This window comes from Trachemys scripta, chromosome 7 (genome assembly GCF_013100865.1).
Source record: "Trachemys scripta elegans isolate TJP31775 chromosome 7, CAS_Tse_1.0, whole genome shotgun sequence".
In the NCBI taxonomy this organism is placed as follows: Eukaryota; Metazoa; Chordata; order Testudines; family Emydidae; genus Trachemys; species Trachemys scripta.
This window is the reverse complement of record NC_048304.1, coordinates 56,381,934-56,409,549: the sequence shown is the minus strand read 5'-3', so window position 1 is coordinate 56,409,549 and position 27,616 is coordinate 56,381,934. Positions and strand designations below refer to the sequence as shown.

At 56.5% G+C, this 27,616-nt stretch overlaps 1 protein-coding gene across 3 annotated transcripts; it reads left to right on the top strand.

The window, feature by feature from the left end:
- Window positions 1-158: 158 nt before the first annotated feature.
- NFKB2 (nuclear factor kappa B subunit 2) lies at window positions 159-27,560 on the top strand. 3 transcript variants are annotated; one of them, XM_034776178.1, is made up of 23 exons: window positions 159-230; window positions 14,934-14,991; window positions 15,296-15,374; window positions 15,962-16,002; window positions 16,299-16,397; window positions 16,803-16,954; window positions 18,550-18,656; window positions 19,074-19,232; window positions 19,866-19,970; window positions 20,706-20,791; window positions 21,042-21,180; window positions 21,282-21,401; window positions 21,584-21,787; window positions 21,979-22,120; window positions 22,740-22,854; window positions 23,329-23,536; window positions 23,981-24,150; window positions 24,632-24,734; window positions 25,367-25,599; window positions 26,444-26,513; window positions 26,660-26,832; window positions 26,911-27,022; window positions 27,146-27,285. In XM_034776178.1, exons 2-23 carry the CDS (start codon window positions 14,971-14,973, stop codon window positions 27,283-27,285), a joined length of 2,778 nt encoding a protein of 925 aa, XP_034632069.1. In that variant the 5' UTR covers window positions 159-230; window positions 14,934-14,970. The 3 variants fall into 3 exon arrangements, with proteins under 3 accessions (XP_034632069.1, XP_034632068.1, XP_034632067.1); XM_034776177.1 differs by lacking the exon at window positions 159-230 and adding an exon at window positions 237-298; XM_034776176.1 differs by lacking the exon at window positions 159-230 and adding an exon at window positions 12,948-13,759 and having other exon boundaries at window positions 27,146-27,560.
- The last annotated feature ends 56 nt before the right edge of the window (window positions 27,561-27,616 follow it).

Here is a 27,616-nt window from a genome sequence, read left to right as displayed (position 1 = left end):
GGATCGTCCTCCCAAGGGGGCAAGGCCTGAGCGAGGCTCTGCCGGGGTCGCCCCGGGTCTCTGGGCCGGTGGGGCCCGCGGACCTCGGAACGCGAGTGGGGCGGGGAAGGGGAGGCCCCGCCCCGGGTGGTCCCGTGGCGCAGGAGGCGGGCTCCGGAATCCCCGGGAGGCGAGGTCAGAGACGGGACTTTCCTGGGTCAGCTGGAGCGAGGAGCGGCTGGAGCCGGAGGGTGAGTCCGCGGGGCATGGATCCGGCTCCGGGCAGGGGAGTCAGGGTGCTGACTGGTGCCTGGGGCAGGTGTGTGTGGAGAGGTTGTTGGGGGTCAGGGTGGAGTGTGGATCAGGGTGCTGGTTTGTTACCTGCATGGGGGGGAGAGGGTGGATCAGGGTGTTGGTTTGGCACCTGGAGCAGGTGTGTGAGCTAGGGGGTCAGGATGGAGTGGATCAGGGTGCTGGTTTGGTATCTGCATGGTGGGGTGCTAGGGGTCGGGGTGGGGTGGATCAGGGTGCTGGTTTAGTACCTGCATAGTGAGGTGCGAGGGTACTAGGGGTCAGGGTCGGGTAGATCAGGGTGCTGGCCTGGCACCTAGGGCAGGAGTTGTGTGTTTGGGGGTGTGTGCTAGGGGTCAGGATGGGGTGGCTCAGGATGCTGGCCTGGCACCTAGGGCAGTGGTTGTATGTGGAGGTGTTGTTGGGGTTCAGAGTGGGGTGTGGGAGTGGATCGGGGTGCTGGCTTGGCATCGGGGGTAAGGGTGGAGGCATCTGGGGGGGTCAGGTGACTAGTTTGGCATGTTGGAGAGAGGAGGGGTACAGATTACTTTTGGATTATTTCCTTAATTTCCAGCTATTGCCCAAGCATGTAACAAATCCGTTTTGTTGTTATCTCATTCCTGGCCAGTTAGTTGGCAGCCCTGCCTTTCACTTCCACTGCCGTCACGCCTCTGTGTGTTCCGTGTTCTAGCTAAATTTGCTTCCTCCCCGAGTCCTCTCTTTCCATGCACTCTGTGTCAGAGTAAGACGCATTTCTCTGTCTCCATCTCTTTCCTCACTCTGGATGCAGGCTCCTCCCTCTCCCAGTTCGCACTGGCCTTTGTGCCTAGTCCTCTGTTCACCAAGTCTGTATTTGCTGAAGATCTGCCTGTGTCCTCTATGTTCTAGTGTGCTAAGGTATTGGCTAGCATTAACCTCTGGTTAGTGCCTGTGACAGACCAGATTGGGGGCCCAGCAGTACAGTGTAGGGTTTTCTTTCCTTGGGAATCTTAGGTCTGACTTGATTTTGTCTAGGGTTCTGTGTCGTGTCTGGCTTTGAGTGGGGTTGCTGGCTCTGTTGTGCTGCAGGTTGATAGTGTTGACGTTGCTCTGCACAGTGTCTAGTGAAACACCATTGTGGGGTCCTGCATTGATTCTATTAGCGATTCCAGGCCAAATGGGGTCAAATCACAAGCAGAAAGAATGGTTTTCTGTCTGCCAGCCCTGCAAACTCAGCCTGGGCTCTGACAACCACGCTGGGATCTTTCCAGCTCATGTATCAAAAGGATCTGCCAGTACACCTGTGGAGCCCTGTTGGTCTCGATGCACAAGCACAAGTCTAGCTAACTAGAGTTCAGTGCTCAGATCTGTTAATGATGCACAAGGAAAAGCGCACAATTCTCCCTCCTGTAGCTGTGCTGGCTCTGCATGGAAGGCAGCAAAGGTAGGCTTGTGCTCCCCAGCATTGTGCCACCACCCTCTTGTGCTGTGCAGTGGGGGGGGGGGTTAGGTAGGGTCAGGGCCGGTGCAAGGCGAAACCTAGGCGAAACTTCCACCTTGCGCCCCCACTCTGATGTCCAGCCCCCACCTTCCTACGGCCAAGTTCCCCCCAGGGGCCCAGATGTTCACAAAGTGCAGGGGACCCGGGGGGTGGGGCTGCAAAGAGGGGGGTCATATGGGGGCTCTTCCAGGGGGTGAAGGTGGCAGAGAGGGGAGTGCATGGGATTGTTGCAGGGGGTGGAGGTGACTAAGAGGTGGAGGGGATGGGGGTGTAGTGGCAGGGAAGAGATTGCACAGAGGCAAAAGGGGCTTGTTGCAGGGGGTGCAGTGGCAGGGAGGGAGTGGCATAAGGCAGAAGTGAGCAGGAGGGGGGCTGGCAGGCGGGGGTGTGTCTGTGCCCAGGGTTGTTGCAGGGGGGTGAAGGTGGCACGGAGGGGTTTGCACAAGGGAGGAGTGGGCAGAAGGGAGATGGCAGGTGGAGGGGGTGGGTCCCAAGCTTGATGCAGGGGTGAAGGTGACTGTGGTGGCTGGGGGGGGGGAGGGGGGGATTGTTGGGTGTAGGTTGCCCAGAGGTAAAAGTGGCAGGACAGGGGGGGTGGTGGGGGGGGGGGGTGCACACGGGAGAAGGTAGCTGGTCAGTGGGTGTTGGAGGGGGTGGGTCTGCCTGGGGAGGGGTGCCCGGGTTGCTCCCACATACACCATTCCCCAGGCCAGAGACTGGACCTGCCCACCCACCGGTGCTCCGCGAGCCCGTGCGGCTCCCCGCGGCCCGGCTGGTACCTTGCAGGTGGAGTAGACACCCAACTTCTCTGCCCGAAGAGCAGAGCACAGCTGCGCCTTCTTCCCTGCGCCGCGGGCCGAGCCGGGCTCTCTGCTGCCTCCGGGGCTCTCAGTGGCAGCACAGGCAGCCAGCCCACCTGAGCCTGCTGCCGCCACCACCACTGAGAGCCCCGGGGGCAGCGGGGAGCCTGGCTCGGCCCGCAGCGCTGGGAAGAAGGTGCAGCTGCTAGCATTAGACCCCCCCCTTCCCCACTCCACCGCCGGCTGCTCCCCTTGGGGGAGGGACTAGCCGCACCGTTGGGGCCCCTCTGGAACTGGGAGGCAGGGAGCAGAGGCAGCCTGGTGCTCCGCTGTTCAAAAATTTTGGGGGGCACCGCTTTTTGGCACCCCCAACCACTTGGTGCCCTAGGCATCCGCTAGTCCGCCTAGTGGTTGCACCGGCCCTGGATAGGGTGCATGTGCTGCTTTGATTGCAATTGCACCAGAAGTGGAGGACTCCCTTTGTGTGCGCTGACAAGCTAACCCTAGTTCTGCCCTCGCTGGAAGGGTTCCTGTGTGCTTTGATTTGCAGAATTGCACATATAGAGGTAGGGATTTGTCCTATCCAGTTAGTTGCTATCAAGGCTGGGGTCCAGGAGTGGAATGGGGTGAATTATGAAGAGTCTTTCTAGGGCTGATTGTAGGTGTCTAGTGATCATTTAGGGTCAGGGAGGCTCATGGTGCTTTGTCTTGCCTCATTGGGAGGTGTTTGTTGTCTGGTCTGGGTTTGGGCTGGTGAAGTAGAACTTTATCTTGTGGTGGTGGCTTTTGGGCTTGCTCTGGAAGTTCCTGACATTTTAATCTCAATGGACTTGAAGGTCCTGTGTCACCCTAGGTCTGGGGCATGCCTGGATCCCTTATCAGGCCCTGCTGGGTGGGCCAGAGTGACAAGGCAGGGTGTCTAGAAAGCAGTTTATCTCCGAGTCTTTCAGTGGCAGGCTTGCATTTAGGATTGAGAAAGAGCTTGGGGAGGCCGCAGGTGGATTGGCTTGAGAAGGTTTGAGGGGCTCCATTCCTGTCTCTCTCCTGGTTTCAAGGCACCTGGTGTCTGTCTTTAGCAGTCCTGTGGCGGATGGATTGGTACATGGCTTTAATTATGGTCCTATGTTTTGTCTCTGATCATATGTTGTAACAGTTGAAAGTGTAGCCTGGGGTGCCAGACTGCTTCTCAGGTCTCTGAGCCTGTGGTTTGCAAGGGGGTAGAATCTGAGCCCGTGACTGGCCCTGGGTTTTTGAGGCCAGAAGTCCCTCTCCTTGCTGGAAAGGGGTAGAATGTCCGCCCTTCTCCTTGAGTGAATCGCTTCTGGAACCACACTGGTTGGGGGGGACATGCAGTGCCCTTAGCAGCTGGTGGGGAGATACACCCCAAACTTACCAAATATCAGCCCAGCAAACCCTTCACGGAGAGTGGCTGAAATTTGGGATTGGGATATCCTGTGGATGACCTGAAAATGGAATAGTCCTGGAGAATTCTGGACAGGTGGTAACTTGGCAGGATGCTGGATCTAGGGAAACGAAGGAGCTGCCTGGGATGGGTCAGGGAGAGCTGTGATAAATTCCAGGGATGGCATGGCTGAGGGTGGTTAACCCTGGTGATCATACACGTGGGTGGGTGGGCTTGGGATGAATGCATCGCCCATGTGTCATAGGGAATAGCCGAGAGGCAGAGCTGAAGTAGGAAGAGTTGAGGGAAACCTAATTTATAACATGAGTTCTTGATGCTCTCCCTTCTCTAGGGCCCCTTTGTGCCCAAAGAGCTGTGCAAGTTCCAGTGAAGAACCACCACTGCCCATGAGGGAAAAACCCCTTGTGGACCTCCCCCCGGTGGTGTTTCAGGGAGATGGGCTTCGTGCAATGGCCTTGGTTAGTGCATCGGGGGAGGGAGTGTTCTGTGACTGCACTGAGGAAGGGTAAATGACTGTGCATCTTCTGGGGGGGTTGTGAAAAAACTGGGGAGTTACTGCGCTGGGAGGCTGGGTGGAGAAGGGGGCTGTGATTCTGCCCAGGAGCAGTGGGTTGAGGTTCGCTAATGTTTACAAGTGAAGCCTGTGCCAGAGTTTTGACAGACTCCAGCTACAGCTAGACAACAGGGCAAAGGAGGAGATTCATAATAGCAACGTGCTGCAGCCTTCACTGGACAAGCTACTAGAGCTTAATAGAGCACGTGCCTGGGGAAGCACATTGTAAGGGGCAGCATTCTGGCCAGTCTTGGGGCGGCACATTCCGGCTGCCCTGACGTTCTTTCTTTTTTTCTTTTTTTTTTGCTTTGGCAGCCTGGTCCGCAGCTCCGGAGCCCCCGGCCGGCTCCCCGTGCTCTGCCAGTCCCAACCCAGCCCTGCAGAGGCACGGACCCCCGGGGCGGCAGGAACTAGCGATCCCCGCTGCTCACGGTGCCGCTGGGCTCCCCGGGACGCGCCACTCCCCATCACCTGCACCGGCCTCCGCCTCCTGCGCCGCTCTGAGCCCGGCCCAGCCGAGCCGCCTTTAAAGGAGCGGCTGAGCCAGCACCTCCTGCAGCCCCTGGGTGGGAGAGGCACCCCAAGGCCAGAGGGGGGGGCCCCTCCACGCGCTCCCTGCGGCTGCCGTTTTTTTTTTTGCTTCGGCAGTCTGGCCGCCCTTTTTTTTTTGCTTGGTGTGGCAAAAAAGCTAGACCCGGCCCTGAGCTTAATGCATTGAGGGCTTGTCTACACTACCCGCCGGATTGGTGGGCAGCGATCGATCCAGCAGGGTTCGATTTATCGAGTCTAGTATAGATGCGATAAATCGACTGCTGAGCACTCTCCCGTCAACTCCGGTATTCCAACAGAATGAGAAGTGCAAGTGGAGTCGACGGGAGAGTGTCAGCTGTCGACTTGCCACACTGAAGACACCGCAGTAAGTAGATCTAAGTACATTGACTTCAGCTATGCTATTCATGTAGCTGAAGTTGCACATCTTAGATCGACCCTGCACAGTAGTGTAGACAGACCCTGAGAGTGAGAAGGAAAGGGGAGGAACCAAGGAAGAAGCAGGCTGATATGAGAAAGGAGTGTAGACTGAGCATGGTGCTAGGAGCCTGCATTTTCAGCCTGGCTTTAAGACCTGCTCCTCTGTGGCCTCAGGCAACTCAAGGCCTTGACCTCCCTGCCCACTGAAAGGGTTTAATACTACCCGATCCCACAGGAGGGATTCCTTGTTTGTAACATGCCTTGAATCTGGAAAGAGCTGTCTACTTGCTAAGCACTCATAGTAAAGGTACTGTCCCTGGTCCCCATGAATGCATGCCAGGCGGCAGGCTCGGATGGAGTCACCCTGGAGGGCCGCAGGGACTAGCTGGAGTAGTATTGATGCCACTGGTGACTTGTAAACATGTGGAGGGTGGGTGAAGTTCCGGGGATGGGGAAAAGGCAACCCCAGAGCCAATGGTCAGAGAAATTTTTTTTTGGGTGTGGGGGGGGATTGAGCGTAGTGGGGAGAACAGATAATGGAACAAACTGTTTTAATAAGTTAATGAACAAAGCTGTTGATCTATAAGTAAAATCATTGGAGGATTAAAAAGTAGGCAGCCTGGATCTGTCAGAACAAATGTAACTTCTGTCTGTGACTGGATGGAGAATTTAGGGAATGCTTTAGGCATAGCGAATGTCAGGTGTAATCAGGTCCCCTTGCGTGCTCCTACGGCGACGGGAGAGTATACCCGGCCTGAGGTAGAGGGCTTTCATCTCCTTTTTGTCAGGTCAGGGGATCTCTCCTTGCCACACTTTCATGGTAAAATGATATTCTTCTTTGAGTGCTGGTCCCTATGGGTATTCGCAATAGGGTTGCACATGTGCTCCATGCACCCACGACCGGAAGAGTGATCACTAGCAGTGTTTGTGCCCTGCACCTTCTTGTGCGCTGAACCAAGGGCATAAGTGGTGCTGTGGACTGCCTGCCTTTTCAGTTCTTTCTGCCACTCATGGCTTGAGATGGAACTCCAACAACTGTCCGCAGTTTCTCTAGCATTCATGTCTCCTCCCAGCCTAGTGTTTGGATGGGTGATGAGCGTAAAGAGTGCTCAGAGGAAGTCCAATCCATCCTCAGTAACAGCAGAAAGCCACTCCTGAGAAAATGCTATGCCGTGAAGTGGAAGAGATTATCAAGCTGGTGCCAGCACTGCCACAAAGTTCCACGGGATGCTGACATTTCTACCATCTTGAGTTATTGCCTCTCCTTGAAATCTTTGGGTTTACCCATTAGCTCATTGCATGTGCACCTGGCAGTGATCAATGCTTTCCATGCTCCCATAGACAACTGCTTGATATTCTCCCATCCTACAACCATGAGATTTCTGAGAGGTCTTGTCATAACCTTCCCTCCAGTATTAGTACCAGCTTCTAACTGGGACATTAACCTAGTGCTGCTGGCTCTTATGAATCTGCCATTTGAGCCATTGGTCTCCTGCTCCCTTCTCCGTCTATCCCCGAAAGTAGCCTTCCCAATGGCAATCACTAGGAGAGCAGGGGAGCTTGCAGCTCGTATGAACTTGTTTGTAGGGAAAGAACAAGTTAAAAATTACTTAGACAAGTTAGATGTCTTCAAGTCACCAGGGCCTGACGAAATGCATACTAGAATACTCAAGGAGCTGACTGAGGAGATATCTGAGCCATTAGCGATTGTCTTTGAAAAGTCATGGAAGATGGGTGAGATTCCAAAAGACTGGAAAAGGGCTAATATCATGCCAATCAATAAAAAGGGAAATTAGGACAACCTGGGGAATTACAGACTAGTCAGCTTAACTTCTGTACCCGGAAAGATAATGGAGTAATCAATTTGCAAACACCTAGATGATACTAAGGTGATAAGTAACAGTCAGCATGGATTTGTCAAAAACAAATTGTGTCAAACCAACCTGATAGCTTTCTTTGACAGGGTAACATGCCTTGTGGATAGGGGTAAGCAGTAGTCGTGGTATATCTTGACTTTAGTAAGACTTTTGATACTGTCTCGCATGACCTTCTCATAAACAAACTAGGGAAGTACAACCTAGATAGAGCTACTATAAGGTGGGTGCATAACTGGTTGGAAAACCATTCCCAGAGAATAGTTATCAGTGGTTCACAGTCAAGCTGGAAGGGCATATCCAGTGGGGTCCCACAAGGATCAGTTCTGGGTCCAGTTCCATTCAATATCTTCATCAGTGATTTAGATAATGGCATAGAGAGTACACTTATAAAGTTTGTAGATAATACCAAACTGGAAGGGGTTGCAAGTGCTTTGGAGGATAGGATTAAAATTAATCTGAATATAATAAAATAATCTGAATAACTGGTCTGAAGTCATAGGATGAAATTCAGTAAAGACAATGCAAAGTACTCCACTGAGGAAGGAACAATCAGTTGCACAATTTCTGTAGAGCGGGAAATGGGAAATGACTCTCTAGAAAGAAATACTGCAGAAAGTCATAGTGGATCACAAGCTGAATATGAGTCAAAAGTGTAACACTATTGCAGAAAAAAGCAAACATCATTCTGGAATGTATTAGTGGGAGTGTTGTAAGCAAGACACGAGAAGTAATTCTTCTGCTCTACTCCGTGCTGATTAGGCTTCAGCTGGAGTATTGTGTACAGTTCTGGGTGCCACTTTTCAGGAAAGATGTGGACCAATTGGAGAAAATCTAGAGAAGAGCAACAAAAATGATTAAAGGTCTAGAAAACATGACCTATGAGGGAACATTGAAAAAACTGGTTTGTTTAGTTTGGAGAAGAGAAGACTGAGGGGGGACATAACAGTTTTCAAGTACATAAAAAGCTGTTACAAGGAGGAGGGAGAAAAATTGTTCTCTTTAACCTCTGACGATAGGACAAGAAGCAATGGGCTTAAATTGCAGCAAGGGTGGTTTACGTTGGACATTAGGAAAAACTTCCTTTCAGGGTAGTTAAGCACTGGAATAAATTGCCTAGGACAGAGGTTCCCTCTAAGGTGCATGCCTGGGCGGCCGCACACAAAAGAATGAAGGGCCATCCACCTAATTAGTGAAGCTGCACAGGCATGGCTCCACTAATTAGGTGCCTGAAACCTGGAGAAGACGCACATGTAAGGTGGGGTGGTGGCCTTGAGGGGGGTAGGTGGGAGGGGGCAGTGGGATGAGAAGGGGAGGTGGGGGGAATTTGGGACATGCAGGGCTGCGATGGCCGGAGAAAGAGGTGACTTTCCCCAGCTCCGGGGCTGTGGCTGCCAGGGAGAGACGGCCCTCCTTCCCAGCTCCAGCTTGGGGGGCTGCTACGGCAGGGAAGAGAAGGAGAGCCCCCTCCCTCCTTCCCAGCCCCAGCTCGGGGGCTGCTGCGGTAGGGGGGAGAGAGGGCACATCCATCGCATTAGAAAGCTAAGATTACTGATATTAAAATATGAATTGTGTGCTTTTATTTGTCGAACAAAAAAAGTTCATTATTAAGTTTTTTTTTTTTTTATATAGTGATTTTATCCAAAGTGCTTTACAATAGTTAGCTAACGGTACAAACAACATTTGGAAAAATATTACGTGGTTCGCCAAGACCCTCAGCAATTTTCAAGTGGTCCGTGGGGGAAAAAAAGCTTGAGAACCATCGGCCTAGGGAGGTTGTGGAATCTCCGTCATTGGAGATTTTTAAGAGCAGGTTAGACAAACACCTGTTAGGGATGGTCTATAACACTTAGTCCTGCCTTGCATGCAGGGGACTGGACTAGAAGACCTCTTGCGGTCCCTTCCAGTCCTACAATTCTATGATTCTATAATGGACCCTGTATGGTATTCCATATGGATAAAGCGTCCCTAAGGGTACATCCCAAGTTCATCCCAAAGGTTCCCCCTGAATTCCACCTGAATCAGTCCATCCATTTGCTGGTATTCTACCAGAAACCTCATGCCACCCGGGAAGTATCCCGGTGCTGGGGACTAGACTAGATGACCTCTCAAGGTCCCTTCCAGTCCTCCAATTCTATGATTCTAAGTTGGAAAACTTCATTTCTGGGATGTTTGGCACAGCGGTCTTCACACCCTCATCCTCAGTGAATACTGCAGTGAATACCCATGGGGAGCACACATCCCAGAGAACTCCAGTTACTATAAAATAAATAGCCTTCCCTTTCCCATGAAAAACATTGAACGCAGTCATTCTTGGTGTCCAAGTGGGATCCTGTTGGGCCTGCACTGCTCCTGTACTTGCTGTTAATTATTGCATGAACTCTTCGGAGGACAGAGTAGAGGGTCAGCCAGGTGAAACTGTGCAGGATACGAGGGTAGGTTGAAAATACAGCAGGATGCTGATGAATTAGACATGAGCTGAGATCAGTGATAACACATCCAGTAAAGATCAATGGTGAGGAGGCCCCCATAGGGAGGAGGGGTAAGATGCATAGATAGGAGAGGAATAGCTAGTTCTATGCATACGTTGGGTACTTCAGCAATGGATCTGGGACTGCGCATCATCCCCTGTGTCTGCGTCTCTGAAACATCCATCCCTGTAGCCTCTGGGCGCTCTTACGGTATACATCTCATGCATGGGATGCGTCCCTCCTGGAAAATAAGCTGTATGAGTCAGCATGTTTAGAAGCTGCTGCAAAAATAATACCTGGAATACTGGGTCATATTCATACGAGCTGCAAGCATGAAACAGTTAATCAGCTTTACTTGGCACTGGCAGGCCCTTAATTGGAGCCGTCTAGTTTTGGATAGTCAGAGCAGCAATTGCTGAGCTATTCTGCAGAGGGTGCTATGTGGCTGTCGTGCTCTCACTTTCCCAAAGGGCTCCAGGCGCTTGCTCTATCCGTGAAAAATAGGCCAGGGAAATGAAATTCTTCTGCAAGTTCGAAGTTGTAGCCGTTGGCACCTGTATGGCACCCAGAACTCAGTAGCTGGACTCCTGGCTCTCTGCATTCTCCATGACTAGGAGCCCACCACAGCCTCGAAATGTGTATCTTACGGGCGATAAAAATGTCACTTTTCAGGTGGATGGGGAGGAAAATTGCTTACAAAGGGAAGTAACTAGATAGGGTAGGTCTGGGGAGCTGAGACTAGGGGATCAAGGACAGGAGATGACACATCAGACACAAGATGGAAAAGGATGCTGCTCCAGGCTGCGTATCGTCTTCTGGTTTTGTAGTCTCTTCCATCCTGAAGGAACCCAAAGTGCTTACACAGGCTGCATCACTGAAATGCAACCATTTCTGGGGTGTAGTGCAGCAGCCCTACACTTGCTTTCTGTAGAAGAGCAAATCAAGGTCTCTGGCCTTATCTTCAAGGGGAACCATGGCCTGGGCCCAGGGTATTTAAAAGAGTGTAAAGTGCCGGATGAAGATTGTGGTTGACAATTTGGCTCCTCTGGCACAGTGGAACTCTCTATGATAAGGGTAAAGCTCGTCTGTGCAGGAGCCAGACTTTTTCCAAGTCTGGCCCAAGACTGTGGAACGAAGTCCCTTGGGATCTAAGGACCATCCCAGACCTCTCCACCTTCTGCTCCAAGAGCCAGATGTAAGAGAAGGCAGGTCAAAGAAACACATGGAGCAATACATGTGTGTAGATGATAAAATATTCCAAAAGAACTCCACAGCACACAACCGCATGACTGATGTTAGTCCCGTCACTCAATGCACTGCTAGAATAAAACAACGGATGGGGGAAATCCATTTTGGCCAAAGACATTGGTGCAACCCACCCACTATCCTTTATGAAAATGCCAGCAATCCTTTAATGTCCATACAGCGCAGACAGCCTATCAGAAAGGGTCTATGGATCAGGCAGTCAAGCCTGTTGTGATGGGCTGGCCTAGATCTGACTTGCTGGAGATTGTCTCCCCCAATTCCAGAGCATGGCGAGGGGGAGCCATAATATGCTGTCCATGCTCTGTTCGTAAGCTGCTTTTGAGCAATGGCTGAGTCCCAGGCTTGCTTTGTGATGCTGGAGTCTGCCTGCAGCCAAATAGCCCTGATCCTTCTCAGACTCCTAATTGCATCCCCAGAGGTTTCTACAGAGCTCCCCTCCCCATTTAGCAGCATCTCTTTGTAGTGCTTCCATGCGACAAGACAGGCTGGTTGGACTGTGGAAGAGTTTGGCAAGTCATGTAGACTCGGGAGTGAAATGCAGCTGCAGGGCCTCACCGTGGCCATGCATGCAGGGCAGCCTGTGGTTAGACCTTGAGCAGGGGGAAAATCTCCTTGAAAAGTTTTTCCTCACTTTGACTTCTGAAGAAAATGAGTCACTGACTGTGCAATCCCCTTCCTTCCCCTCACTCTCCCCCACACACCCAAAATCCCCAGAGTGGGACCTGCCAGCAGCCAGTGATTCAGAAATTCATGGTATGAGAGCACTGAAGAATCAGAAACATGCTGCTGTCGCTGAATAGTGGGGAGAAACCAATCTGGAAAAGGACTAGATGGCACTGAGGGCTCCACTTTGATCCTGGCCCACATCTGCAGTACCACTTCCTGGCCATTCACATCTCTGATGGTTTCTGTCCCGTGGGCAGGACTTGAGTTCTGTGGCTGCAGAAGCCCAGGGCTGAGCGGGCCATGGAGACAAACTCTTTCCTCAATCTGCCGAGGGAGGGGCGAGTCACTGGCACAGGGTGTGAGGGAAGTTTGCCCCACTGCTGCTCCGGCTGTACCTATTCTAGGTTTAGACCGAAACCCTCTGTTTTCAGCCCTGCACTCTTCAGCAGCACTGACTTGCTGCTAACACTTCCCCCTCCATGGCTGGTTTAGATGTGACCAGTTCTGAGTATCTCGACTCCGACTGTCCAGTTCTGTAGCAGGGGCTGAGTGCCTGCTTCCCAGAGGGAGAGGGACCTCAATGCAGGCTGGGCACATCCCCGCAGACGCCATTCTGCTACTATCTCTGGAGGGTGGGGCGAGATGGGAAAGTGCCTCCTCTTCTCGCCCTGCTCTCTGGGGGTCTGGCTGGGTCAGAACATCAGCGCTTGGGGGTGGGAGGGTGAGCAGGTGCAGAGATCTGTGCTCGGATCCCTGGATGGGGGAATCGGAGGCAGCAACTGGTGTTGGGAGTTATCCTTCAGCCCTCTGTGAGTGGAGGGGGAAGCAGGAGCTGTTAAGGGTGTCGTGTCTGAAGTGGGAGGACGACCTGGACCTGGCTTGAAAGAGGACTGGCCGTGGTGGACTGTCTCAGTGCACAGAGTGGAGTGGGGGGGACAATGGCAGTGGTGTGAAGGATGGGGCTGTGGGCGGGTGGCTGTGGAACAAGGCCACTTTTTGGGGAGGGGAGCAGTGCCAATTAGCTCTGAGCACAGAGGGTGTTCTATCCATGTGAAGCTACTGACAGCAAATCTTGGGGAGGAGGGGGAGGATTTGAGCTGCACCTCTCCTTCCTCCCCCCCCCCTTGAGCTCAAGGTCAGTTGCATGTACACCAGGCTGGTCTGAGATGTGTTCTTCGCAGTCTGGTGTTGCGTTACCTTGCGAAGGTTTCTGTCTTTGGAAGGGCAGTTCGTGAGGAAGGGACCTGTGGAGCTGGATGTAGCTGGGCATCAGGTGTTATCCCTGTTGCCTTTCATCTCCAAGGATCACAAAACACTGGACAAGCTCACCACCTCTGAAATGCAGCCACCTCTGGGGTGGAGGGGCCCGCCAGCTGGAACATAGCATGCTGCACACCAGCAGGAGGGAAGAGGGGACTTAGGTGGAGGAGGCAGGGGCAAACCCATGATGCTATAGAAAGGGCCACGGAATCTTTGCTGGGCTCTCCGGCAGAGCCTGATGCCGGGATAGCTACTCAGAGCAGAAGCGAGAGTTAGCAGTGGGGAAAGCAGGCAGCCTGCTGGAGTTTCCGGCCTAGGGCAGGGCCAACCCCATCTCTGTCTCTCTGCAGAGCCCTTGGAGTGACTGACTGATTGTGAATCTCTTGTGCTCGAGGTGAAAACTCCCTGTGTTTCAGAAGGGTAGGAAATGGTTTGCATAGCTCTCCCCAGCACCACCCCCTGAGGTCACACAGCCAGCCTGGCAGCAGTGCAGCAAGCTGGCTACTCCTTTGGACTGGCACTTGGCTAAGGAGTGTGTGTGTGGAGGGGCTTAGAGACTGTGGAGTGTGTGCAGGGAAGTCAGCGTTCCAGACTGGCACCTGGCTAAAGGGTGTGTGTGTATGTGTGTAGGGGCTCAGACTGTGTGTGTGTGTGTGTGTGTGGAGGTGTTCACAGACTTTGGGATGTGTGCAGAGGAGTCGATGTTCCGGACTAGCACGCGACTAAGGTAGGGGGTGTGTGCGCGCATGCAGGGGCTCAGATTCTGTGTGGAGGAGAGTCAGTGTGTGGATAGTGTAAACAGTGGAGTGGCGTTCGATGTGTATGTGGGGTGAGGGGTAACTGGAGGGGTGAGTTGCAGCATATTGTGAATAGGGCGGGGTGCGAGGGAGTCGGGAGTGCATTTTTGTGTGTCGGGGAAAGAGTTTTAGAGCAGTCTGAGTATTGGGGTCAGAGGAGTCTCTGTGTGCAGGGGTTAGTGTATGTGGTGTAGGAGGAGTTGGGGTATGTGTGTTCAAAGTCTGGGGGAAGTCTGGGTGCATGTATGTATAGGGGATGTGGAGGGAGCGTTTCTGGCAGAGGAGTGGGGGAAGTTAGCGGGGTGGCTGGGGGTTGGGAGGAGTTCGGGAGGTACTGGGGAGTTGCCCCTCAGGGTGGGCAGCGGGGAGTTGGTGGGGTGCTGGGGGGTCTGGGTAGGAGGTGTTGGCTGGGGCAGGGACAGGCAGCGAGGAGTCCAGGGGTCTGGCGGGGGGGGGGGGGGGGGGGGAGGGGGAGGGGGGGGTGGGGGGCACGGGGGGGGGGGGCCTGGCTGGGGGGGCCAGGAGTGCCCGGGGTAGTGGCCCCGTGGGCTGGGCAGTGGGGAGTCCAGGGGCCGCCATGGGTCTGGTTGGGGGGCAGAGGGAATTAGTGGGGGTTGGGGGCCCGGGAATGATCAGGGGATTGGCACTGCGGGGCAGGGGGAGTTAGTGGGGGTCTTCCCGGGGTACCGGGAGAGTGGGCCCACGGGGTGGGGGGAAGCGGGGGGGAGTTTGCGGGGTGCCGGAGGAGTTAGCGGGGGCCCGGGGGTGCCCCGTGGGGCGGGAGGAGTTAGCCGGGGTCGGCCCGGGATACCGGGAGTTGCCGGGAGAGTGGCCCCGCGGGGCGGGGTGGGGGGAGTTTGCGGGGTGCTGGGGGAGTGGCCCCGCGGGGCGACCCGGGGGGAGTTAGCGGGGGTCGGCCCGGGGTACCGGGAGTTGCCGGGGGAGTGGCCCCGCGGAGCGGGGGCGGGCCGGCGGACCGGTGACGCGCGGGCCCGTCATTTCCAGCCCCGGGCTGGATTTCTAGGGACTTTCCGGGCGGCGCGGCCCCAACTTTCCTGCCCCCCCGTTCCCCGCCGGCCCGCTCAGCTCTCGCCTCTCTCGCAGGCCCGGCCCAGGTCCCGCAGTGCAGCCCGGCTCCGCCATGGACGAGCCCTACAACGCGGTGAGTCCCGGCCGCCCCTCTCTTCCCCCCGCGCTAGGGCGGTTCAGACCTGGAGGGTCCCGCTCGGGCCCGCTCTGGGATGATGGGCTGGGGCTTGCGGGGAGGGTCTCGCTTCAGCTGGCTCTGGGGCGGGTATTGGGGTGTGGCCCTCAAATGGGCTGCATCTGGGTTTGGGGGTGACACTTCTGTGCCTGGCTCAAGGGAGGGCGTCCCCCCTCTTGTTCTGCCATGTGGGGGTGCACCCTGCACCCCAGATGCTAGCAGGGTCTCACTCTCCGCTCTCCCCCTCTCCTTCTCCATGAAGTGCCTGGATGGGATCGACTATGACGACTTCCAGTTCAGCTCCCACATGATGGAGCAGAAGGAGCCGCTGATGGAGACTGGTAAGGTCCTGGCCCAGCGCTCACTCAGGGCTGTGGCGGGGGGTGTGCGTGTGTGTCAGGAAGCTGCCTCATTCCAGGTTCCTCACCCAAGACACACAACTAAGGAGAACAGGGAGAGGGGAATTCCCGAGAAGCTGGTTCACGTCATATCGTTTCTTGGGCTGACCAGGAACTTGGGTCAGAGCGGCAGGAATTCCCCACTCAGCTGTGGGGAGCCTGCTGTACGTGGCTGGCTGCAGTTTCACACATGGGGTCAGCCTGCAATCAGTTCCCGGGGGTCCTCATCCTTCCCTATGTGATCTTAGGGCTCTTGTGAGTGGGAAGGCCTGGTCTGTCTCCTTCCCTCCTCAGCACGGCTCTTACCCCCCATTAATGCTGCTTCCAGAAACACTGTTACCCCACAGATGCTATGGGACCCCCTCCCTGGCTCTGCTGTAGGGCGCGGGTGAACTGACTTCACCTCCAGCATTGACCCTGCCTCCCCCTCTTTCCTCTCCCTTTCGGCCACTGTCGGTGGGTTTTAAACCATTGGCACCCACATGTAGATACACATTTTTCACTTGGTGTCTTTCCTTTCTCTTTTCCAGCCGAAGGTCCGTATCTCATCATCATCGAGCAGCCAAAACAGGTGAGGACTCTGTGGACCATCTCTCACTGGGTAGCTGTGTGCTCCCCACAAGCAGCATCTCCTCACTTATTCCCCACAATGCCTCCTGCTAGAAGAACCTGGGGTGGGAGTAGCTGTGAGTTCCCCTGGCCAGTGCTCTCACTCAATCCCCCCAGTGATCAGTAATGTGTGTATGAGGTTGATAACTCGACTGTCTGCAGCATGAAATGTGAGTTTTTCCCCTGATTGCCCAGTGTGTTGGGGCTCTTTGGCTGAATGCCTCTGCAGTGCAGTGACCTGGTGTTCTGGTTCTGCAGCGCGGGTTCCGGTTCCGGTACGGCTGTGAAGGCCCCTCACATGGTGGGCTGCCCGGAGCATCCAGCGAGAAGGGACGCAAGACTTACCCCACTGTCAAGGTGAGTGTCATGCGTGCAGGAGATGGTGCTGCTGTGTGCGGCCGTGGGTACCTGGGGTTACCTGCAGCACCTTGTCTGCATGTGCAGAGGTGACTGCTCTGGGGCCTTGAGGAGGCATGTGAGTCTCCGTGGAGATATTAATAAAACCCTGTATGTTCGTGATGCTGAGGCCAAGACTTGTTCCTGCCCTGAGGGGCTTGCAAGAGTTTGGGGAGAAGTTGAGGGGGAGTGTGGCCCCAGGGGAGCCATCAGCAGAGGCAGTGCTGCAACAGAGCAGGGCAGTGACCCCAGGGATAGAATGCCATGGGGAGGAGGGGGGGGGGGGAAGGTTGCAGTGTGTGCACCATTCTCTCACCTGCCAGGGGGGAACGCTCTGGCCTCCTCTCACTCCCCTTCTCCCATCAGATCTGCAACTACGGAGGTGTGGCGCGGATCGAGGTAGACTTGGTGACCCACAGCGACCCTCCGCGAGTGCATGCTCACAGCCTGGTGGGGAAGCAGTGCAACGAGGCTGGCAATTGCATTGTGACCGTGGGACCTAAGGACATGACGGCACAGTACGTACTGGTGCCTAAGGCTGGGGAAGGCTTGCTCAGGCACCTGGCCAGAGGCCGGTCTGCAACTGAGTGGGTACCGGGTCGTGTTAGTGTTACTCTGATGTGCTGAGCAGATAGAGCAGCTGTCCTCTGCACCGCTCCATCCCCATGGGATCTCCTCTGGCTCTTAGCTTGGCATCCTCTGCAGGTGTCCTGATGGCTAGCAGCAACAGTAACATATTCCATGGACTTCACTTCTCGTGCTTTGCACTAGGCAGCCCTTGAGCCCCAGCCCTCTGCTTTCTAGCCAGTGCCTTATCCACCTTCACAAATGCCTAGCCCACGTGGAAAGGGCTTATCCACTAATCTGTCGCGTGAAACTCGCTGGCAAGCCTTGTGCCTTTGCTGAAGCAGGCAGAGCTCATAGCTGGCTGTAGCGAGTGGGAGACACCGTGAACGAGTGAACTAATGCACAAGAAACCCACCCCTGTGGTGGAGGGATGACTTTTTCTCTGAGAACAGCAGTTCTGTTTTGAACAGCAGGTGAATCACAGGGCACTAGTGAAAGTCCTGTAAAAGCGGTGAGGTTCTCAGGAAGGTGCGTGAACTCTGCTACAGAGTCTTTCCTCACAGCTGGGCTGAGGCAGGGACTATATGTGTGGTTCTCCTAGATATTAAGCTTATTGGTCTCTAGTCCTAGTAACTTTCATTAAAAATCCAGCTCATGACTTATCTACAGTCTACCTGCACTAGCCTGCGTCCTGTTGACACACGTTAATATTTCTTAGAGTGCTTTGATCTGCTCCTCTTTGAATCAGGACTAGATCAAAGCACATTAGTGGACTGGACACAGACAGTTAGATCTGCAGTAGGCTAGTTAGATTCAGATGCCTTTGTCTGACTCGATCTGCATCCCCCCCAAATCAGTGCTGTGTCCTCATACTTGCTAGGAGTGTCACTCGCAGGCCTGCATGTCTAATCTCCACACCAGGTAAAGCTAGTGACCGTCTGGCCTTTCCCTAGAATGCTGCTGTCTGTACATTGGCATTAGACTGACCTTTTCCCAACTGCTTTGGATGTCTTCTGCATCAAGGCTCCCTTAAATAGCCAACTCCTTGCTCCCTAATCTCTCACCTTGCCCTGAACCCGCTGGCTACCCAGTGCTTTCCCTCCCTTTGTCTTCTTTAGCTTTGTTTCAATGACTGGCATCCACCTCTCCCCCCCTCCTGCTATAGCTGGTGAGCAGACAGCGCACAGTCAACCTGTGGAACTCCTTGCCTGAGGAGGTTGTGAAAGCTATGACTGTAACAGGGTTTAAAAGAGAACTAGATAAATTCATGGAGGTTAAGTCCATTAATGGCTATTAGCCAGGATGGGTAAGGAATGGTGTCCCTAGCCTTTGTTTATCAGAAGGTGGAGATGGATGGCAGGAGAGAGATCACTTGATCATTGCCTGTTAGGTTCACTCCCTCTGGGGCACCTGTCATTGGCCATTGTCGGCAGACAGGATACTGGGCTGGATGGACCTTTGGTCTGACCCAGTACGGCCGTTCTTATGTTCTTCCCCACTCTCCTGTGCTCACTCTATGATTGGGCCTTGGGCTCCTCTCTCTCAGATTCAACAACCTTGGGGTGCTCCACGTGACCAAGAAGAACATGATGGAGATCATGAAAGACAAGCTGAAGCAGCAGAAGATACGCAATAGAAATCAGGCACTGACAGGTGAGGGCTCTTCCATGGTGAAGCCAGGTGCTCCGGGCACAGGCAGCAAGGAAGGATGTCCAGTAGGTCTGAGAGCTGCAGGACAGTCTGCAGGGAATTGGAGGTGGGGGGTGGGGGTGGGCATGGGTCTCTCGTATGTTGCTAGGAGGGAAGGGCCATGGAATCAAGGTGGGGGCCCAGACATGGGTTGTAGAGGGTCTAGTGACTCTGGGGATCTGGAGTGGGCCTGATCCCTTGCACAGTCTGCAGGGGAGCTGCACAGACTTGAGGGTGGGTGGATACAAACTGCAGGAGGGATGCATTGGTGTAGGCTGTGTGCTGGTGTGGGGGAGGGAGGACTCTGGGAGCTCTGAGCCAGAGTCCTTTCCCATTGCCAGGCGGTCTGTAACCCAGACTTCTGCTCCCTCTCTCGTGCAGAGTCTGAGCTGCGTGAGATTGAGCTGGAGGCGAAGGAGTTGAAGAAGGTGATGGACCTGAGCATCGTGCGCCTTCGTTTCACCGCCTACCTCCGCGACAGCAACGGGAACTTCACGCTGCCCCTGAACCCTGTCATCTCAGACCCGATCCACGACAGCAGTAAGTGCAGGCACTGGCCAGACCCAATGGAACCTGCCGTTGCTCCGAGCCGCAGCGGATTTAACGTGCCCAGCACCTCCTGGAGAGAAAGATGCTGCACATGTACCTGGAACCCCCTTGGCCCAGAACTGATCGTGGGCTCTGCGCAACCCAGCTACCCTCTCACAATGCAGGGAGTGGCCAGCAGGAGATATGGCCTCCTCAGGGCACGTCCTTGCTGGACCCTGAATTTGCCCATGGGGTGGTCGGGCCGGGGAAGGGTGTGTCCTTGTTGGGAACCCTCATTTGGCAGCTTAATGGGGGCGTTTCCCCTGAACCCACTGATTTGAGCTAAGGGGTGTTTCCCCTGGGCTGCGTTGCTAGTCGGTGGGCTTGATTGTGGCAAGTGGGTGCCTGTTCTCCCCATCACCCCTGCCAGGAGCAAGGAGCTGCCCTGTGGGGCATGCTGGGGGAAGGGAGGATGGCAGATGAGTCACAGATCAGGGACTTTGCCATGACTCATGTGTGACTCTCTGGAGATTTCCCTGACATTCTCTCCCTGTTCCCACCCCTCCCCACTGCATTACTGCCGTGCATCCCCAGGACTGGGCAGTGCCTCTGTGGCTGAGCTTTAAATGCTTTCCTGCTCCACAGAATCACCTGGGGCTTCCAACCTGAAGATCTCCCGGATGGATAAGACAGCTGGCTCAGTGCGGGGAGGGGACGAGGTCTACTTGCTGTGCGATAAAGTTCAGAAAGGTAAGGAGCCTGCCAGCAGCCAGTTGGGTCCTTTGCTGTCATTCCCCTCCAAAACTCACCTGGGCGTGCTTATGTGCTGCTCCTTCTGGGTGGGGAAGAGCAAGTTGTTGTGTGGGGTCTCAGGCTCTCTCAGCAGCTCGTGTTTCGGTAGGATGCTCTGAGGGTTAGCTGGAACTCCCTTCTCCCCGTCTGGGTGAGCCTTTTTCGGAGCCAGACTGGCTGGACAGCAGACTGAGTCTTGGGTCAATGGCCAGGTTGCTGGTGGGTGGGTGAGCTGAGAGAAGCCGGAGGCAGAGGCAGTGGGGGAAGATACATGTGTCTCTGGCCCGGCCTGCCAGGGAGAAGGGGGTTCAGCCTGAGATGGATTGGATTGTGAGGAGAAAGCCCATCTGAACCATGTAGTTATTTAACATAACCCCACAACGGGCATACCTCTGTCCCGTGCCCCTGTGAGCACCACTTCTCCAAGACCTGCAGTTACTTGGAGCCATTTTCGTTCATCCTTGCTGAAGCTTGTTGCTCTGGGGCTGGTGTTTGAGGTCAGGGCTGTATTGTGCCTCGCGCCTGGGGAGACAGAGGAGGATAAGGATAGTGGCTGGGAATGCTGAGCTACTCTGGTTCTAAGGCAGCTGTGGGAGAGGAGGAGGAAGCAGGGTCCTTGCGCTGTGTGGGAGGGGTGAGGCAGGCTGGGCGCTGCTGGAGCCCCCATGGTAACTGCCCCGCTCTCCCCCCCAGATGATATTGAGGTGCGGTTCTACGAGGATGATGAGAACGGTTGGCAGGCCTTCGGTGACTTCTCCCCTACGGATGTTCACAAGCAGGTGCAGTGGGCAGGAGGGGGACAGGGCTGCTGTGCGGGTGGAGAGCGGGGGAAGTGCCCTGTGCCACCCGAGTGGCATGAGGGTTTTGGCATGGGCGGCACCTCGTTCTGCCTGCTGGACTGGGGATGTGCAATTGCCAGGGTGGTGGGATCCTGGGGGTGGCCAGGCTGTACTGCTGGGGTTGCCATGGGGAGTGTGGGGCTGTGAAGGTGGCACCAGTGCATAACTCCCTCTCCTGGGTTGCCTGCAGTACGCCATCGTCTTCCGCACGCCGCCCTACCACAAGCCCAAGATCGACCGCCCCGTCACTGTCTTCCTGCAGCTGAAGCGGAAGCGTGGGGGGGACGTGAGCGACTCCAAGCAGTTCACCTACTACCCAGTGGTGGAAGGTGAGTGGTGCTCGGTGGGGGGCTCTTCAGGTTGACTTGACTCGGCTCGGAGCCACAGGTCGGGCTGGGTCCTGATCCTCCCCCACGTGTCTTGCCTACAGATAAGGAGGAGGTGGAGAGGAAGCGGAAGAAGGTGCTGCCTCAGTTCCCCCAGCACTTTGGTGGGGGCTCGCACATGGGAGGGGCCGGCGGGGGAAGCAGTGGCTTTGGCTCTGGCGGAGGTGAGTTGAGTGTTCCCCGCTGTGGGGAGCTATGGCAGGGCAAGTTACTTATCCCAGGCTGGCCTGGTAGACCCCAACCCTCCTGATCTGCCTCAGAGCCAGCAGCAGCAATATGGCGGGGAGGGAGCTGGCATTCCCCCAGATCCTGCCTTTGTCACAGCTCTTTCCCTCTTGGTCTGCAGGCGGGAATCTAAACTATCCATACTCCTCGGGGCTGACTTACAACAACATCTACTCGTCTGGCCCGCACCCCGTGGGCGGCTACCAAGGGGGGGTGCAGATGACCAACATGGAAGAGGAGGGGGATGGCAAGCACCTGCCTGCGGAGACTGGGAAGCAGCCCTGCCCGCCAGAGGAGAGCCACCGTCAGGAGCTGCATTACCACGGTATGGTGGGTGGGGAGATGGAGAGGGAAGGGCTGGGTTGAAAGAGGGGTCTGAGGCACAGTGTGTGTGGTGGGGTGGGGGCATTCACAGGCTATTGGCAGAATGGAGGACTGGCAATTCCAGTTAGTGGGTGGATCTTGCTGGTCCCTGAGCTGTCTGTCCAGGGGCCAACTCCCAGCTTTGCTTTCCAGCCCAGCTCTGCAGTATGAGGATGCTGGCTCTGGCTCAGCGCAGCGCCCATGCCCTGCTGGACTACTCGGTCACTGCTGACCCACGCATGCTGCTGGCCGTGCAGCGGCACCTGGCTGCCTCCCAGGATGAGAATGGAGACACGTGAGTCTTCGGGGAAGGGGGTTAGGGGGCTTGAGGACAGTGCTAGCTGTGGAGGGCTCTGGTTTTGTGTGTGGGCTTGTGCTGGACCTGTGCCCTTACAGCTTTCGCGTGATCCTTTCCACTCCGTCCCTGGAGACTCCCAAATGGATCCTGCTCCCTGGGGATGGGCAGACCCAGTTCTGGCCAGGACTCTACAGAGCCCTGCTCTGGCACATGGGGGTCTAGGCCGAGCCAGCTAGCTCCCTCTCCCCCAGGAGCAGATGTGTCTCTGGAGCCAGCTCCCTTTTTGGCCCAGGAAGCCAAAGCTCCTTCCATGCAGGGCATGGGACCAGGTCATGTGGAATTCATTCCCCCCTGGAATTGGGTAAGGCCACGGATGGTGGCTCAGGGCTCCATAAAGTGCAGGACCCTGTGCAGCCTCACACTGATGGTCACTGGGAGCAGGGATCTGCTGGGAACGCCAGCATGGAGGGAGAACGGGAAGGGAGTTTGGGGCTGGGGCCTGCATGGGGCCTGGGGAGGGAGCAAGCAGCCGGGCTGGGCAGCACAGTGCCGGCTCACCGCAGTGAACAGCCGCTGAGTTGCTGCTCTGAGCTTGCCATCCCCTCCCTGCCTGCAGGCCTTTGCATCTCGCCATCATCCACGAGCAGACGACTGTGATTGAGCAGCTGATCCAGGTTGTCCTCAGTATCCCCAACCAGCAGATCATCAACGTGGCCAACCACTTGCAGCAGGTACAGTGACCCCATCTGCTCTCTGGGGCCCCACCTCCGCTGCCCGAGGCATCTTCCAGGATTCCTGCCTTTCCCTGGCTGATGAAGGGCTGTTGTGATCCTCTAGCTGAAGCCATCCTCTTCCTATCCCTCTGCTCGCAGAGCATGACCCCAAGTTTCCTAGGCCATGCCAGATCCTGCCAGAGGCCTGGCTTGCCAGTGCTGGGAGTCCATTCCTCCAGCTCCAGCTGGCTGCCTCTGGGTGCCTCCCCCAGGGGAGACGGGCTCCTTGGTCTGAAAAACCACGTATCCCGAGTTGGGATGCTCGCCTGAAGGAGATTAGGCTGTGTTGTCGGTGTGGCTGGAAGGTGCCAGTGTGGTGGGAAGATTGGAGGCTCCTGCTGTGAGAGCAAAGGGAGTGGGACTGTCGGTTTGAGAGTATCCCGCTGGCTCTTGGGCCCCCGGTGAGCTGGCTGTCTCCTATCTCCCTCCCAGACTCCCTTACACCTGGCAGTGATCACCAAGCAGCACCAGGTGGTGGGGTTACTGCTGCAGGCCCACGCGGACCCCACTCTGCTGGATCGCTACGGCAACTCACTGCTGCACCTGGCGCTCCAGACGGGTGATGAGGCCATGCTGAGGACGTTGCTGGTGCACCTGGGCTCTGCCATCCCCTGTCTGCTCAGCACGCCCAATTACCATGGTGAGAGGGGACCCCGGGGCAGGGAATGCTCGGGGATAGGATGATACTGAGCCAAGGGCAGACTGGCTCTCAGCAGGGCTCTGCCTCCCTGTGGGCTGGACTTCCAAGGAAGGGCCAGCAGCCCCAAAGCTGGCCTGGATCCTCTAGGTCACTGGTTTAAACCAGGCTTAGTGGCCTGTGTGAAATGAGACAGGGATGGTCCCTGCAGCCCCCCCTCACCTGCCCTGGTACATGAGCCTCCGAGCCCTTGGCAATGGCCATGTATCTGTGTTGCGAAGGGCCCTTGTCAGCATGGGCCAGAGTCCGAACTCCCCTGCAGGGCAGGGCTGGGGGAAGCTTGCCCTGCTGGGGCTCCAGGTGGAGCTGGGGGAACACGTCCTCCTTGTGGGGCAAGTTGAGGGGGTGACAGCCCCCGCTGGTGCTAAAGCTTGCTCCATGTTCCAGGCCTGCTCCCCGTGCACCTGGCTGTGAGGGTAAAGAGCCTGGCCTGCCTGGACCTGCTGGTGAGGATGGGAGCAGACGTGAATGCCGTGGAGCGGCAGGGCGGCCGGACGCCCCTGCACCTGGCAGTGGAGATGGAGAACCTCAACGTGGCCGGCCACCTAGTGAAGAAGGTACAGGGCAGGGAGCCCTCCGACTCCAGGGTGTCCAGGAGTGTGTGTGGGGTTGCGGGGGTCAAGGTTCCTAGCTCTGGTCTGCCTGGGGGCTGGGCTCTTGGGACGGGAGTGGCAGGTTTCTCAGTCGGGCTGCAGGGAGGCCCATCATGTTGGTGTGGGATTGGGCAGGAGGTTCAGAATTGCCCCCGACCGTCTCGTACTGGCTCGGTTGGTTTCCCTTGGAGCCTGTATGTGGTTGCAGCACACAGGCTGGGGTGCCAGGAGGTCTGCCTGTGGGGCATGTGGCCGCCTGGCCCTGCTGTGTGGGGCAGGGCTTGTGCCTGTCCCTGGGTGCTCTGCTGCCCAGAGAGCACACTGCCGCTGCTGAGACTGGCAGTCTGTGTTCCCCCATGGTGCTGCAACCGGCATTCAGGGGCTGTCTCTCTTCTCGGTGCGTCGCTGCTGCCTGTTCCTCATTGGCTCTTGCATTTCTCTCTAGCTGGGAGCTGATGTCAATGCTCGGACGTTTGCTGGAAACACCCCTCTGCACTTGGCTGCAGGCCTGGGCTCCCCCATCCTCACCAAAATGCTCATCAAAGCAGGTAGCTCCTCTCTGCTTCCCTGGGGCTGGCAATCCCAGCAGTCCTTGCTGCTGCCTGCTAGACCTGTAGCACCAGAGCTGTGCTAGGTGCTTCTCAGCATAAGGAGGCAGGCTCTTTCCTGGTGCTCCAGTGTCTGGCCCTCCCACCAAGACTGGCCTCCAGAGGAGGGGGCAGGGCTAATGGGTGGGCTCTCTGCTTGTGTACAGGCCCAGCCAGTGGGAGGTGGCAGATGGAGGCCAGCTGAGGTATAGACAGAAGTGATAACTCCAGCAGAGGGCGCTCTGCTGGCCAGGCTGGGGGTGGCCTCTGGGGCGAGTGAGATCTGAAGTGATGCTGTAACCTCCTTCCTCTGCATATGCTGGGCCAAGCCAGTTGCCCCGAATCCTGGCCCAAGGAGAGGGATGTGAAATGGAAGTGGAGACCTGCAAAGCTAGGCTGGCTAACAGGGGCACTGGAGAGTGCATGTGAACAACCCTCCCGGGACTGAATCCCTGCCCCCCCAATGGAGACGGGCGACTTGAAGGAGGTGTGGGTGCTGGGATCTGAGCCAGCCTCACCCCGGGCAGGTGGGAGGGGCCATACCCTCTTCCGGGGACCGTGCTGTCTGGGCTCTGACCTCACTGTGTCCTCAGGAGGGGACATCCTCTGTGAGAATGATGAGCCAGTGAGGTCGTCCTCGTCCGAAGCCAGCAGCGACATGGACAGTGGGCCCGAGGATCAGGAGGCAGGCATGGAGCTGGGAGAGTCAGACACAGAGCATACAGATAACAGCACCGCTGCTGAACACAGAAGCAGGGAGCCTGGCACCCGGGGTGCAAAGCAGCGCCGGAGACACACACCGCTTGACTTAACCAGGAGCCACAAGGTACAGAACATCAGGGGTTAAACCAGAGGAACTGGAGTCCCAAGAGCGTGGGTTGGTTCTGGAGAGGGAGCTGCCCTGAGAGGGAGCGGTGGGTCCCAGAGCGCTGGTTGGGCACGTGAGTCTGGCAGCTCTGCCATCCCTCCAGCTGCGGAATCCCATCAAAAGAAGCTAAAGGACAAATGTTTCGCTCTTCTGTGGCAGGTGTTGGCACTGCGGTGTTGTGTGGGGTGGGGTCCCAGAGACACTCCTGGGATGTGGGGCTTGCTATGGGATGAGCTTGTGATGCTGGGTCTGAGGGGCGTGGGGCTCTGGGGGCTGGTCTGACCAGAGGTCTGGCGAGGCCAGTGCCAGGCTCCAAGGCGGTTGTTGGGCTCTGTAAGGACCAGTGCAGGAATACTGGCCCCCTAGCCAGTGGCTGCTTCCCACCCTGAAGGCTGGACCTGCATCCTGTCCAGTATTGGGTGTTCCTGTTGCCCAGGCCACCTGGGGGCCCTGCTCAGTCCTTGGTTCCCGCAGAAGCCTCGGGCTGGTGACGGGGAGAGAAGTGTGTGCCCTCCAGGCTCCTCTGTACTGCAGCTCTGTCAGGATGGGGTCCCAGGAGCTTCTTCTGGGCCTCTGGTGCTGTCGGGGGCCAGCAGAGCAGCAGAGTGTGGGCTCACTCCCTGCCCCTGCTCTCCCCTGCTCGTACGCCCATTCCCTGCATGTTCTTTGGGGCGTGCTGGGAGTCCCGGCTCTGCTGGGGGAGCTTGGCCTGCGCTTGTGAGCCCAGTGAGGGAATGAGGGGAACATGCTGTGAGGATGCTCTCGAGATACGGCTCAGACATCTTGTATGTGTCTTTCCCAGGTGCGGGAGATCCTGCTGCGTGCCTCGCTGCAGGGCCCAGAGTCAGAGCAGCCTGCTGCCCCCAGGCCAGGTGAGCAGGGGTCCCCCCAGTCACACCCCTCCCTTCTGAGGGCTGAGCATGTTGGGATGGCAGTGACAGCCCATCTCTGGGACGGGGGCGCCATGTCTGGGCAGGGCTGGGTCCATCGATGGGCTGATGCGTTTTCCCCCATCTAGGGACCATCCTGTCACTCGACAGCAACACCCTGCAGGGCCTGGAGCAGTTACTGAACCAGGACCGCAGTGGCTCGGACTGGACTGAGCTGGCCCAGAGACTCGGCCTGCGCAGCCTGGTGGAGACGTACAAGGACACGGCCTCCCCGAGCGGGAGCCTCCTGCTCAGTTACGAGGTGAGTCCCCCCTGCGGGGAACATCCCTCCTCTCCTTGGCCCCTTGCCGAGCCCGCTCTCACTGCCTTCTCTCCCCAGCTCGCTGGCGGCAGCCTGGGGGGCTTGCTGGAGGCACTGGACTCCATGGGGCTCAGCGAGGGAGTAAGGATGCTTCGCAAAGCGGAGACGGCTGACAAGCTACAAAGCACAGGTAAGGGCTGGGACAGGCCTGGGGGGCAGTGGAGTGCACCTGGTGCCTCAGCCCTCTCCCTAGGGCTGCTGCACAGGAGGGGTCCAGCTGCCCTCGTCACCATGCTGGCTCTTTGCTTTTCAGAGCTCAAGGAGGACAGTGCCTATGGGAGCCAGTCGGTGGAAGAGGAGCAGTCGCCGGCCCCACCGCTGAAGCTGCACCCACTGCCCTCTGCAGAGCTGCTGGGCGAGCCCCCACACAGCCAGCAGCAGCAGGTGCACTGACCTGGTCCCGGGGTAGCCCGGCTGTGACTGACACTTTGGAGGGGAGGAGCTGCGGCAGGCTCGGAGCCCCCGCACTGCCCACGGATTGAATACAAGTGCCTCTTGGCCCCAGAGTGGGCTGCCCGTGCCTCTTTGACTCTCCTCGGGCAGGGCTGGCCGCAGCCTGGCAGGCCCTGCTGTGCGGAACCCAGCCCCCTCTCTGCTCTTATTTAAAAATCCCTCATCAGGTTTCTTGGTTTAGGTAAATAAAGGGTGTGACTCCCAGAATGTTTGCACTGTGTCTCCAGTGTCCTGCTGAGAGCACCCTACCCAACTGCATGGGTGTTCCGAG